Below are 13,325 nucleotides of genomic sequence, written 5' to 3' on the forward strand. Positions count from 1 at the left end.
CTTCAGCACATGACTGGATCCTCAGACTGCATCCACCACTTCCTCCTGGGATACCATAGGTAGTCACCTTTGTTATTGTGACTCAACTAGCTGTCCCACTCAATATTCTAACCTATATAAATCCACTCACCAGTGTCCTGGCCCACCTCTACACTGAATGTTCATGCGATCAACATGTCTATCCATTCACATAGTTTTGTAGTTACTTTCCTGACACTGGCTTAATGTGTCATCTTATTTTCTTGGTTAATTACTACCGGGGAGGTATCCTCCTTCCAGTTAACCTGCCTTCCCCTGGCACAATTGTCTTGTGACCTAGACCTCTGACCTCCCAGGGACTTTCAAAAGTTGTTTCCACCACTTCTATCCACCCTCCTGATGGTTCACTCACAGCTACAGGGGACACTCTGTGCTGTGGAACTGCCAGTCCCCACCCACCCTCACCCCAACACACAAGCCAGAGACATTGCAGACCGCCGTCCTCGTTAGTATAGTGGTGAGTATCCCCGCCTGTCAGAGACATTGCAGGCTGAGAACTTGTCCCTTCTTGTCTTCTCATCCTTTTGCACACTCAAGGAAGCTCTTGCCCTCCAGCACTGGGAAGGTGAATGCTGGATGGTTGGGGTTGAGGTGAGTAAGCTCCTGCCTTCCTGAGAGAAGAGAATCACTGATTGGTGAAAGCTGATTCTCAGAAGCCTGAGGACTCATCTTGGGGATGAGCCTGGGAACAGCTAGTCCTTCTCTTTCCAGAAGCCACAGGGAGAACTGGAGGATGCATGTACATCACTCCTGGCTCTGGGGTATCACAGCATAGAAATGATCATCCATATGCTGTTCTATGACGTTGAGGCAGACAGAATGCCCCCAAGGAGCCTGCTGCTGGCACCGGAGCAACTCAGTCTGCGCCCAGGTCTGGACCCTGTGATGGAAGAGTTTGTGTGAGAAGGGGATGGGGCAGCAGGAGAGGGGTCACTGTACAGAGTCTTGATTCTCCTAATTCTTCTCATGGGACAGCTCCACTTGGGCCACCAGGGGGATGTGTTGGGGAGGAGGGTGACAATCCAGGATCCATGTGGGCTGATGGGAACTGAGGAGGAGTTCCTGGGGACCAGGAATAGCTCAGAAGAAACAGTATTAGGGTGTGAGAGACTGGGGCTGGGGAGAAGCCTGAGGAACAGAGATGAGTGAGAAGGTGGAACAGAAACCCCCATTCCGCAGAGGCGGGAGGGGCAAAGGTGGCGGTGACCGGATGTTGCTTAGGGAACACTGGGACTGTGGATCAGATGAGAGGCTTGGAAGAGCAATTGTGTAGCAGGAGCAGGTAGAGAATCACCACACAATCTTCGTCCTCCACACTGTCCCTGTGGCACCTGGTGACAGCCATGTTCTCTTACCCATTCCACTCCTATCCCTCAATCAAAGACAAATCAAGTCACAGGGCAAATCACAGTCCCTGCCCTTTGTTGACCACTTGAAGCTGGAGCCAAAGAGAGGCTGGGGAGTCAGCCAGCCTTCTGGGCATCAGGTTCCAAAGGACAAGGCACAAGGGTTGGGCTATAGGATAAGCCCAGAGGACACAGGAAAAGAAGCTGGAAATGTGACTCCTGATCTAATCATGACGAATGCTCTCACATCCAGCTCAGACAGCACATGTCTTTGGTCCTTCAAGTGTTCCTGAAAGGGGATGTGTGTGCAGGTCATGGGAGCCCCTGGCTTTGTGTGCTGAGCTCACACCGACATGGGCTTCACCCTCCCAGCGCTCCTTCCCAGAGGCAGCCAGGTCAGGACTGCGGTCCCCTTCCATAGCTGCAGAAAATGCAATTCAGGTCAATGACGTACCTTGTTCCAGGTTACCTGGACTCTTTGAAGGCAAAGCTAAGGTCAGAAGCCAGGCCTCGTGGCCCCTAATCAGTAAGGCCTCCTACACTACAGCATGGCTGGAAGGCTCCCATCCCTAGGACAGGGGTGTCATTCCTGCTCTCTCCCTCCCAGGCATAGAGAACTACCGAGATGCCACCTGGGCCCGTATCCTGAGCCTGCTGAGGAAGAGTGACAAGGAGAAGGACATGCTGTTGCTGTGTCAGGGTGAGGGTCAGGGTTCTGGGGAAATCTCTGTGGGAATCAGGGAGGAAGCAAAGAAGGGCAGGAAAAGACGGGGTCTCTGAATGTGGATCCCAGGAGGCCAGAGAAGGGGTGGGAGGTGGCTGGGAGCAGGCCAGGGTGTCTGCAGATTCTGTGCTCCATCGCCTGGTTTGGGGCCAGGACCCACCTTGATTGGGATGCCGGCAGTGTTGGCAGCCTCACCCCTTCCCTTGCCCCTCTGGGTGGACCAGGTGCCATCACGGGGAGGATAGCTGGGGAGATGATGACTGGGCAGTGTTGCCAGCACAGGGCCCCAGGGGCCCTCTTGGGGTCAGGAGGGGGGACTGTGTGCACCTGTCTGTGTGTCTGTTTCCTCTGTGGGGAGGGAAGGGTGACGGCAGCTCCAATGCCCTGCTCCCCTCACAGTGCTCCATGGACTGGCCACCAGTGCCCAGGCTGTCCTGGACGATGCATCTCTGCAGGAGGGAGCGATGACCAGAGCGTTCATCAAAGTGGCCACCAAGGCTGATAAAACCCTCCAGATTTCCTTCCGCCATCAGCCCCTGGCCAGCAAAAGCCAGGTGGGAGTGGGAGGTAGCTGGCGTTGGGTGGATGGGCTGACGGGGAGAGTCTGGAGCCAAAGGTCGGGAGGGGCAGTGTCTCTCCACTTGCTTATGAAAGGCTGACTCACCAGGGAGGGGGACCCTCTTCAGCTACCTCTTCCTGTTGACCGGAAAAGGGGACAGTCAGAATACACTGTGCTGTCCAGTCACTTACTTGGTAATGATGTGGTTCTGTCATTTGCATTTGCTGGGCACCCTCTGCCTGCCAGGCACTGTGCCAGGCCCTGGGGATACCAAGATGAATGAGGAGCTGAGGCAAACTCATTGTGTCTCTTTGGACACAGGTGGCAGAGAAAGCTCTGGAGACCACTGGCCACCTCTGCTGTCTCCTGCAACTCTCAGAACGTGAGAGGCTGGTGTACTCGTTAACTGGATGGTTAACAATGTTGACAACCACACCAGTGAGGCCTCTCTACATCTGCAAGGTGATTGAGGGGTGAAAAGGAAACATGTCTGGTTTGTGCATTCGGTATTTATTGAGTAGTTCATGCTGAAGCGTGTTTGTAAATAAGCTTTCTCTGGCACTGGGCCACGTCCATGCATTCACACACAGTTTGCGTGTTGTCCAAGGCTGCTTCTGAGCTACCATAGCAGAGCGGCGTCTGCCACGGAAACCCTATGGCTGGCAGAGCCTAAAGCGTTTCCTGCCTGGCCTTTTACACAGAATGTTTGCTGAGCCTGAGTGAGTGCAGCCCACATTTATTGAGTAGCTTCTCTCAACGGGGCTGGGGAAGTGGAGATGGATAAGCCACTGTGCTTGTGTCAGAGCTGCTTTCTAGCTATGGGGGAGGGGTGACTAGAAGAAGTGGAGAAACTGTGACTAATTCTGCCTGAAGGGATTTAAGGAAGCTTCAGATCTCAGAAGGGGTGATGTTTGAATTGCACCTTGAAGAATGAGGCAGACAGCATAGAGCAATACTGAGCACAGAGGTTGAATTAGTAGTAAAAGTCTCCCAGGGAAGAAAAGCCCAGGACCTGATGGCTTCACTGCCAAATTCTACGAAACATTTAAAGAACTACTAAGAACACTTCTCAAACTCTTCCCCAAAATGAATACAATTGAAGAAACTCTTTTTACGAGGACAGCATTGCCATTATGCCCAAACCAGACAAGGACACTACGAGCAAATTCAATTTTACACCAATATCGCTGATGAACATACATGCAAAAATTCTCAACAAAATGCAGACAGCCAAATTCAACAGCACATTAAAATCATTGTTCTCCGTGATCAATGGGATGTTCTACACACACAGATTCATGAATATGACAGAGCACGTTAAGAGAATGAAGGAAAAGAACCATGTGATTATCTTGAGTGATGGCAGAAAAATCATTTGAGAAAATTCAACATGATTTCGTGATAAAAACTCTCAACAATTAGGTACAGAGGGAATGTGCGAGAACACAGTAAGAGCACATGTGACAGGCCAAAGCTGACATCACACTCAGTGGACAGATGGTGGAAGCTTTCTCTCCTTTTGCATCACAGCCTTCTGCACAGTAGCCAAGGCATGAAATCCATAAAAAGTCACTAGGCATGCAAAGAAGCAGGAAATATGACCTATCACAAGGATAAACATCAACCCAAATTGACCCAGGACTCACACAGGGGTTAAAGGTATCAGACAAGTGCATTACACCAGATATTATAACTACATTCCACAGGTTTCAAAGCTAGAGGAACTCTTAAGTAAGTTAAGTAGAAACAGAGAAGACATATTTTGAAAAGACCGAAATCAAACTTCTAGAGCTAAAAATTAAAATGTCTGCGGTGACAAAAATACTAGATGGGATTAATGGCAGATGAGACATCACAAGGTCAAATATTGGTTAATTTAAAGGCATAGCAGTAGAAATGACACAAAATGAAAACACACAGAGAAAGAAGACTGAAAAGAGAATAAAACATCAGTGAGGTGTAGGACAACTTCAAGCAGCTTAATTTTTGTGCAGTGGAGCCTCCATAGAATGGGGAAATAAAGAAAGAAATACTTGAAGAAATATTGGTGGAAAAAATATCAAATCTAAAGAAATTTATGAATGCACAGATCCAAGATGCTCAATGAATTCCGAGCGCAAGAATCATAAAGCACCTACACCAAGGCATATCATGATCAAATTTCTCAAAATCAGTGAAAAAGAGAAAATTTTCATTGTAGCCAGAGTAAAGGCATTAAGAAAACCAGAAGTAAGAACAAAAACCTTATTTCATATAGAGGAACAAAGATAAGGAGAATAGCAGCTTTGTCATTGGAAACAATGCAAGCAGGAAGATAGTGCTCAGACACATTCAAAGTACTGAAAGAAACACACTGTCTCCTAGAATTCTATTTTTTTTTCAATTTTAAAATATTACGGGGGTACAAAAGTTTTTGTTACATGGATATAGTCTGTAATGCAGAGCTTTCAGTGTTGCTGCCACCAGGACAGTGTTCATTGTACCCAATAGGTAAATTTTTACCCCTCACCCCCATGCCAACCTCCTCCCTTCTTAGTTTCCAACGTCCTTTATTCCTTTTGTGTCCATGTTCACCCAGCATTTAGCTCCCGCTTATTAGTGAGAATAGGTAGCATTTGTTTTCCAATCCTGAAATGCTCCACTTGAGGATGATGGTCTCCAGTTCTAGCCAAGTTGCTGCAAATGACATTATTTCATTCCTTTTGTCTGGCTGAGTAGTAGTCCATGGTGTGTGTGTTTGTTTGTGTATTCTCACCACATTTTCTTTATCCACTCACGTGTCAGTGGACACTTAGGCTGATTCCATATGTTTGCAATTGTGAATTGTACAGTCATAAACATTTGAGTGCAGCTGTCTCTTTGATAAAATGATTTCTTTTCTTTTGGGTAGATACCAATAGTGGGATTGCTGGATCAAACGGTAGGCCTACTTTTAGGTCTTTGAGGAGTCTTCATAGGGTTTTGCATAGGCTGTACTAGTTTTCAGTCCCAGCAACACAGTATCAGTGTACCTTTTTCTCTGCATACATGCCAGTGTCTGTTGGTTTTTTTGACTTTAGTAATGGCCATTCTGGCAGGGATAAGGTAGAATCTCATGTGGTTTTGATTTGCATTTCCATAATGATTAATGATATTAAACATTTCTTCATGACTTTTGGCCATTTGTCTATCTTGTTTTGAAAAAATTCTGTTCATGTCTTTTGCCCGCTTTTTGATGAAGTTGTTTGCTTTTTTTCTCACTATTTTGTTTGAGTTCTTTGTAGATTCTGGAAATTAGTCCTTTGCTGGATGTATAGTGTGTGAATATTTCCTCCCCTTCTGCAGGTTGCCTGCTTATTCTGTTAATTATTTCCTTTGCTGGGCAGAAGCTTTTTCATTTAATTAAGTCCCATTTATTTATTTTGCTGCTGTTTTATTTGCCTTTGGGGTCTTAGTCAAAAATTCTTTGACTAGGAAGTGTATTTCTTGTTTTTTTCTAGAATTTTTAAGGTTTCATGGCTTGCATTTAAGTCTTTAACTGATCTTGAATTAATTTTTGATAATGGTGAGAGATAGAGCTCCTGTTTCATTCTTCTGCATGTGGCTATCCAATTTTCCCAGCATCATTTATTGAATAGGGCTTCCTTTCCTCAGTATATGTTTTTGTCTGCTTCATTGAAGATGAGTTGTTCATAGCTGTATGCTTTTATTTCCACGTTTTCTATTTGGTTGCCTTGGTCTTTGTCTCTACTTTAATACCAGTAAATACCATGGTGTTTTCGTTACTGTAGACTTGTAGTATAATTTGAAGTCAGGGAATGTGATGCTTCCAGACTTGCTCTTTTTGCATTATACTGTGGCTATTCAGGCACTGTTTTCATTGCAAATGAAACATAGGATTATTTTTTCTAGATCTGTGAAGGAAGACATTGATATTTTGATGGGCATTCCATTGAATCTGTAAATCACCTTGAGCAGAATGGATATTTTAACGAAGTTATTTTTACCAATCCATGAGCATGGGATATTTTCCACTGGTTTGTGTCATCTGTGATTTCTTTCCCCAGTGTTTTGGGGTTCTCCTTGTAGAGATCTTTTACCTTTCTTATTAAATATATTCCTAAGTATTTTATTTTCATCATAGCTATCATAAATTGTATTGAGTCCTTGATTTGACACTCTACTTGGCTGTTGTTAATATATGGATATGCTACTGATTTGTGTACATGGATTTTGTAACCTGAGACTTTGGTGAATTTATAAATTCGAGGAGTCTTTTGGTGGCATCTTGAGGGTTTTCTAAATACAGGATCATATTGATGGCGATGGACGCCATTAATTTCTTTCTCTTGACTGATTGCTCTAGCTAGGCCTTCCAGTACTATGTTGAATAGAAGTGGTGACATTAGGCACCCTTGTCTTGTCCCATTTCTTAGGGGAATGCTTTCAAGTTTTCCCCATTCAATATAATGTTGGCTGTAGTTTTGTTGTATACAGCTTCTATCATTTTGAGGCATGCTGCTTCTATGCCTAGTTGGTTGAGGGTTTTTATCATGAAATGGTGCTGGATTTTATTGTATGCCTTTTCTGGTTCTACGGAGATGATCATATGGTCTTTGTTTTTGCTTCTCTTTATGCAGAGAATCACATTTATTGATTTGCACATGTTGAACCATCCTTACATCCCTGGAATGCAACCCACATGATCATGGTGAATTATCTTTTGATGTGCTACTGCATTCAGTTTCCTAGTGTCTTGCTGAAGATTTTTGTGTCACTGTCCATAGGGATATTGGTGCCCTGTAGTTTTCTTTTCTTGTTGTACCCTTTTCTAGCTTTGGTGTCAAGGTTATACTGGCTTTTTAGAATCAGTTGGGGAGGATTTCCTCGAACTTATGGGATAATTTCTGTAGGATAAGTGCCAGTTCGTCTTTGTAGGTCTGGTAGAATTTGGCTGTAAATCTGTCTGTTCTGGGGATTTTTTCTTTCAGGAGACTTTTCATTACTGCGTCAATCTCGTGCTAATTATTGGTCTGTTCAAAATTTCTATTTTTTCCTGATTCTGGCTTGTGAGGCTGTGTGTTTCCAGGAATTTATCCCTTTCCCCTAGATTTCTAGTAATTTTTGTAGTAATTATGGATGATGTTTTGGATTTCTGTGGTATCAGTTGTCACATCTCCTTTTTCATTTATCATTCAGGTTATTTGAATCCTCTTCCTTCTATTTCTGGATCATTGGGCTTGTGGTCTATCAATTTTGTTTATTTTTTCAAAGAACCAACTTTTTGTTTCATTGTTCCTCTGAATTATTGTTTTTCTGTTTGTTTCCCTTTCATTTACTTTCATTTGTAGCTTTGTTATTTCCTTTCTTCTACTGGCTTTGGGTTTGGTTTGTTCTTCTTGTTTTAGTTCCTTGAGATGTGACATCAGGTTGGTAATTTAAGATCTTTCTATCTTTTTGATGTAAGCATTTAAGGCTATGAATTTTGCCCTTAGCACTGACTTTGCTGTATCCTATAGATTTTTGAAAGCTTATGTCCCCTCTGTCATTCAGTTCAAAGAACATTTTGATTTCCCTCTTACTTTCATCATTGACAGAAGGATAATTTAGCAGTAGTTTGTTTAATTTCTGTGAGTTTGTGTGGATTTGAGAGTTTCTCTTGGAATTGATTTCTAGTTTTATTTCACTGTGGTCTGAGAAAATACATGCTATGATTTTGATTTTTCTGAATTTACTGAGACTTGCTTTGTGATCTAGGATAGTAGGGATCTTGGAAAATGTCTGATGTGCTGATGAGAAGAATGTACATTCTATAGTTTTGGGGTAGGGTGTTCTGTAAATGTCTGTCAGGTTCATGTGTTCTAGGTTTCCATTTAAATTCAGTGTTTCCTTGTTTTCTGCTTTCATGATCTGTCTAGTTTTGTCAGTGGGGTATTGAAGTCCCTGGTGACTATGATGCAACTCTTTATTTGTTTGCTCGGCTCTTGTAGAATTTGCTTTGTGCATCTGGGAGCTCATGTGTTTGGTGCACGTACATTTAGATTTGTTATATATTCTTGATGAATTGCCCCTTTATCATTATGTAATGAACATCTTTGTCTTTTTTTTTTTTAACCACTTCTGGTTTGAAGTCAATTTTATCTGATATGAGAATGGCTTTCCCAGCTCGCTTTAGGCTTCCATTTGCATTGAATATTATTTCTACTCCTTTACCTTGAGTCTGTACATGTCCTTGTGAGTTAGATGGGTTTCTTGGAAACAACATATACTTTAGCAATGACTTTTTATCCATTCAGCTAATCTATGTCTTTTAATAGGAGCATTAAGACCATTCACATTCAGTGTTAGTAATGATATCTATATTCTATTCATCATGTTGAATATCTTTTTGTTTTGTCTTCCCTCTTGTGCTATTGTTTTATAAGAGCTGTGAGCTTTAATTTGGGGGTGTTTTACACTGGAGGGTATCTATTGTGCTGTTCTATGTATAGTGCACTATTAAACATTTCCTGTAGGGCACGTCTAGTGGTGACAAATTCCCTTAGTGTTTGCTTGTCTGGAAAAGTCTTTATTTCTTTATGACTTATGAAACTTAGTTTTGCAGGATACAAAATTGTTCGCTAGCAGTTGTTCTGCTGAAGAAGATTAAAAATGGGCCCCTATCCCTTCTGGCCTGCAAGGACTCAGCTGAGAATCTGTTGTTAGCCTGGTGGGCTTTCCTTTGTAGGTTAGTTGTTGCTTTCATCTTGCAGCTTGTAGAGTTTTCTCCTTCATTCTGACTTTGACCAGGTTGCTGACTATGTCTTGGAGATGTCCTCTTTGCTGCTGGTGTTTAATGACCATCTTGTATCTGGATGTCTGAATCTCTGGTGATGTCAAATATTGTGGCATGTGGGTCTGTAGTTTCAAGGGCCACCACACGGTGCATGGGTACGTGGTTGCATGGATGTAAGCATGGCACACAGTGCCACAGGCTTGCTCTTCTGGTCAGCATGGAAGCTCATGAGGGCTAGGACCTCCACGCAGCACACAAGTTCCTGGGTATGTGTATTTCAGCGCCATGGCACATGAGGTTGGGGAGCTGTTCTGCTGGTTGGTGCATGGCGCTGCATGGGTTGGGCTGCTAGATGGCTGGCTGTCTCTCCTCACACAGATTCTACTGGGGCTGCTACTGTGGGACCTCTCAAGTGATGACATCATCCACTCTGTTCAAGTTCCCTGGTGAGTGGTATGCTTGGCTCCCAGTCACAGGCATGGAAGAGCATCTCCTCTCCCTGCTCCCTCCCGGGGTCAGCAAGGGGTGGTGCAGGAGCATCTGCAGCAAAGCTGATCCCTGTGTAGACTGGGCTCTCTGGATCTGAGAGCTTCAATTGGTTTCAGCTGTGGCAACCTGGGAACAGAGGCCAGCAGGTCACTGCTGAGCCTGCTCTCTGATGCAACTTTACAATGCAGTTTCCAACTAGTTCCCTGAAAAGAATGGAGGCCCATGGTGGTGGTAGGGGCCTCCAACAGCTCAAGTCATCGTGTCTCTGCACAGTGGGTGGTTTTCCTGGCCTTCTCTCCTTTAACCCTTCCCCATGTGTACGTGTCTCCCCTAGGTACCTTGAGATCTTGGCACGTGGGTCTCCCCATCCCCATCTCTTTCACTCTGAGTGTCTCCCATACCTTCTGTGATGATTTATAATGTTCTCTCCAAGAGGGTCCATGTGTAGCTGGGCATCTACTTGCAATGTTCTTTCCTCTCTTTGAAAGCAGCATGTCCTGGCTGCTACTAGTTCACTATCTACGCCCTTGTGTCTTGTCTCATAGACTTCTATACCAGGTAAAAATATCTTTCAGAAATGATTTGGAAATAAAAATGTTTTCAGACATACAGAAGCTGAGCGACTTGATCATCAGTAGATCCACAGTCTAGAAAATGTTAAAGGAAGTCTTTCAACCAGAAGTAAAATGATACCAGTTGAAAATACATTATAGCTGCAGTCCCCAATCCCTAGGCCATGGCCTGGTATCGGTCTTTGGCCTGTTAGGATCGGGTCACATATCACTGCCTGAGCTCTGCCTCCCCCCACCCCCCAGCTGTGGAAATATTGTCCCTGATGCCAAAAAGGTTGGGGACCACTGCCTGTGCAAAGGAGTGAAGAGAAGCAGAAATTACAACCATGTAGATAAATATATATATTTTTCTTATTTTTAAGATCTGTCTATCAGATAGTTGTTCAAACAGAAATGAAGCTGGGCATGGTGGCATGTGCCTGTAGTCCCACTACTCAGGAGACCTAGGTGGGAGGATGGCTTGAGCCCAGCAGTTCTGGGCCAGCCTCGGCAACATAGTAAGACCCTGTCTTAAAAACAGAAAAAAAAAGAAAACCAACGAAGAAACTCAAAACTAAACAGCAAATATAACAATGCATTGTGGAGTTGGTAACATGGAGAAGTGAAATGTATGGCAATAGCTCAGAGTATGCTTATAGTGTAAACATACTAATTCTTACTATACAGAAGGTAGTATACTATCCCTTGAAGGGTGACTGGGACAAGTTGAAGATGTGTGCTGTCAACTCTACCAACCACTGAAACAACAAAGAGTTATAGCTAATAAGCCAATGAAGAATATAAAATGGAATTACTAAAAATATTCAATTAATTTTTAAGAAGGACTGAAAGAAAGGGAAGAGAGAACAAAGAATTTAGACTAATAGAAAGCAAATAGCAAGATGGTAGACTTAACCACATAAATCATCACGTTAGATATCAATCACCTAAACATCCCAATTAGAAGGCAGAGATTGTCAAATGGATAAAAAAGCAAGACTCATCTTTCTGCTACCTTCAGGAAATGCACTGGAAAGATAAAGCAACAAACAGGTTAAAAGTAAAAGGACACAAAAAGATATACTGTGCTAATGCCACTCAACCAAAAGGCGGTATTGGTATATTCATATCAGAAAACGTAGACTTCAGAGCAAAAACTGTGTTCAGGGATAAAGAAGGTCATTTCATAATGACAGAGGGGTCAATTCACCATGAGTTCATAACAATTCTAATGATTTTGTACCTAATGGCAGAACTTCAAAATACCTAAAGCAAAAACTGATAGAACTGCAAGAAGAAATAGACAAATTCATAATTACACTCAGAGATTTCAACATGTCCCTTTCATTAACTGATAGAATGACTAGACCACCAGTACACATACGAAAGATATGAACAATGCTTAAAAACAATTGGACCCGATTGGCATACACATCAGAAAGGAAGCAGTACCACTATCTTTGTTTTCAGTCAACCTGATCAGCTATATAAAAATATAAAATACTTGGGAATAAGTCTGAAAATAGGTACATAAAACCTGTATACTGGAAACTATGCATCATTGCTGTGAGAAATTAAAAAAGGCCTAAGAAACTGGAACTATATGAGATTCCAGTACACATCCATTAGAAGGAATTGGCACACCACTTTGGAAAACAGTTTGGCAGTTTGGCAAAATACAAGGGACAGGTCTATATTGACAGAAAACAGAGCCCTGGTGGCCTGGGGGAGGACAGGGAAGGAGGGATTATGCAGAGGAAGGTCCAACTTTGGGGGATGATGGAAATGTTCATTCTTTTAATTGTGGGGACAGTTTCACAGGTGTATACATTTGTCAAAAGTTATCAAATTGTACATTTAATATGTGTGGTTTATGATATGTCAGTTATCCTTCCACAAAGCTGTTTTTCAAAAAAAATCAAAGGCATGTGCTCACATGTAGAATCTAAGGCTGTTTCCTCACACCAGTGGTGAGAACAAGCCACAAAACAGAAGAATCCAGAAGGCAGAAGGGAGCTATTCAGGGTTTTAGACTTAGTTTTCAGAAATGTTAATGTCAGAGAGCAGTAGAACCGGTTCTTGCTTTGGCCATGATTAAGTCATCCTGTTTCTTCAAAGTCAGCCAACACTTGCAGTGTTGAATTGGCCTCACAGTTTCTGTGGAATAATGGGGTCATTCGAAAATCAGTATCGCTTCCTGGGTGAGGCAAAAGGACAGGTTCTGGCTGTGTTTAGCTGTGGAAGAGCTGGCCCCTGAGCCTGCCGTGAAGAGGTCCAAGACGTCCATGTGCAATGATGATGGCTTGGACCGTCCTTGAAGAGAGGCTGTGAGGAAAGAGTATTTGCCTTGAGGCTCTGGAAGGACCGGGAAGCCTTATCCTGACTGTCCTTATGCACACGGTGTCTCTACCACGTCCTGGAAGCCGTGCACCGCAGTGGAGACGGAGGTCCCTGTGTACAATCCCCAGCAGCCGAGCTGGCAGGCATCCTCATGAAGCAGGCGAGTGCCCTGGCAGTAGAGCCATCCTGGCCTTGCCCTTTCTCTCTGCTTTACAGGGGATATAGATCAGGTTGCATCGTGAGTGAGAGGTCACACTTGCAAAGAAGTTTTGTCTCTCCTCAGTGGCAGTACTAAGGTTAGCATTTATCATTTGACTTAAACCCGTTCCTTAGGCTCTTGTTTCCATTTGCCAGCCGTTATCGTTTAAGTTGCCAGCCTCGAACCTCACAGCCTGTACTTCCTTGGCAGTGAGCAGAGACTAAAGCCGAGCTTCCAGCCCACAGCTGATGCTGTAGAACCACTGGGCACCCCACCCCGGAGATGCTAGCGTAAGGCCTATGGGGCAGTACTTTTAAAAAGCTT

The 13,325-nt window shown here is 43.7% G+C and overlaps 1 protein-coding gene across 1 annotated transcript; it reads left to right on the top strand.

Annotated features, from left to right (window-relative positions):
- The first annotated feature begins 605 nt into the window (after positions 1–605).
- LOC123649749 lies at positions 606–12,780 on the top strand. Its single transcript, XM_045567923.1, has 7 exons — positions 606–910; positions 1,993–2,085; positions 2,509–2,663; positions 2,990–3,130; positions 9,801–9,868; positions 10,246–10,265; positions 12,698–12,780. Exons 1-7 carry the CDS (start codon positions 817–819, stop codon positions 12,778–12,780), a joined length of 654 nt encoding a protein of 217 aa, XP_045423879.1. The 5' UTR covers positions 606–816.
- Positions 12,781–13,325: the final 545 nt, after the last annotated feature.

This window comes from Lemur catta, chromosome 14, assembly GCF_020740605.2.
Source record: "Lemur catta isolate mLemCat1 chromosome 14, mLemCat1.pri, whole genome shotgun sequence".
NCBI lineage: Eukaryota > Metazoa > Chordata > Mammalia > Primates > Lemuridae > Lemur > Lemur catta.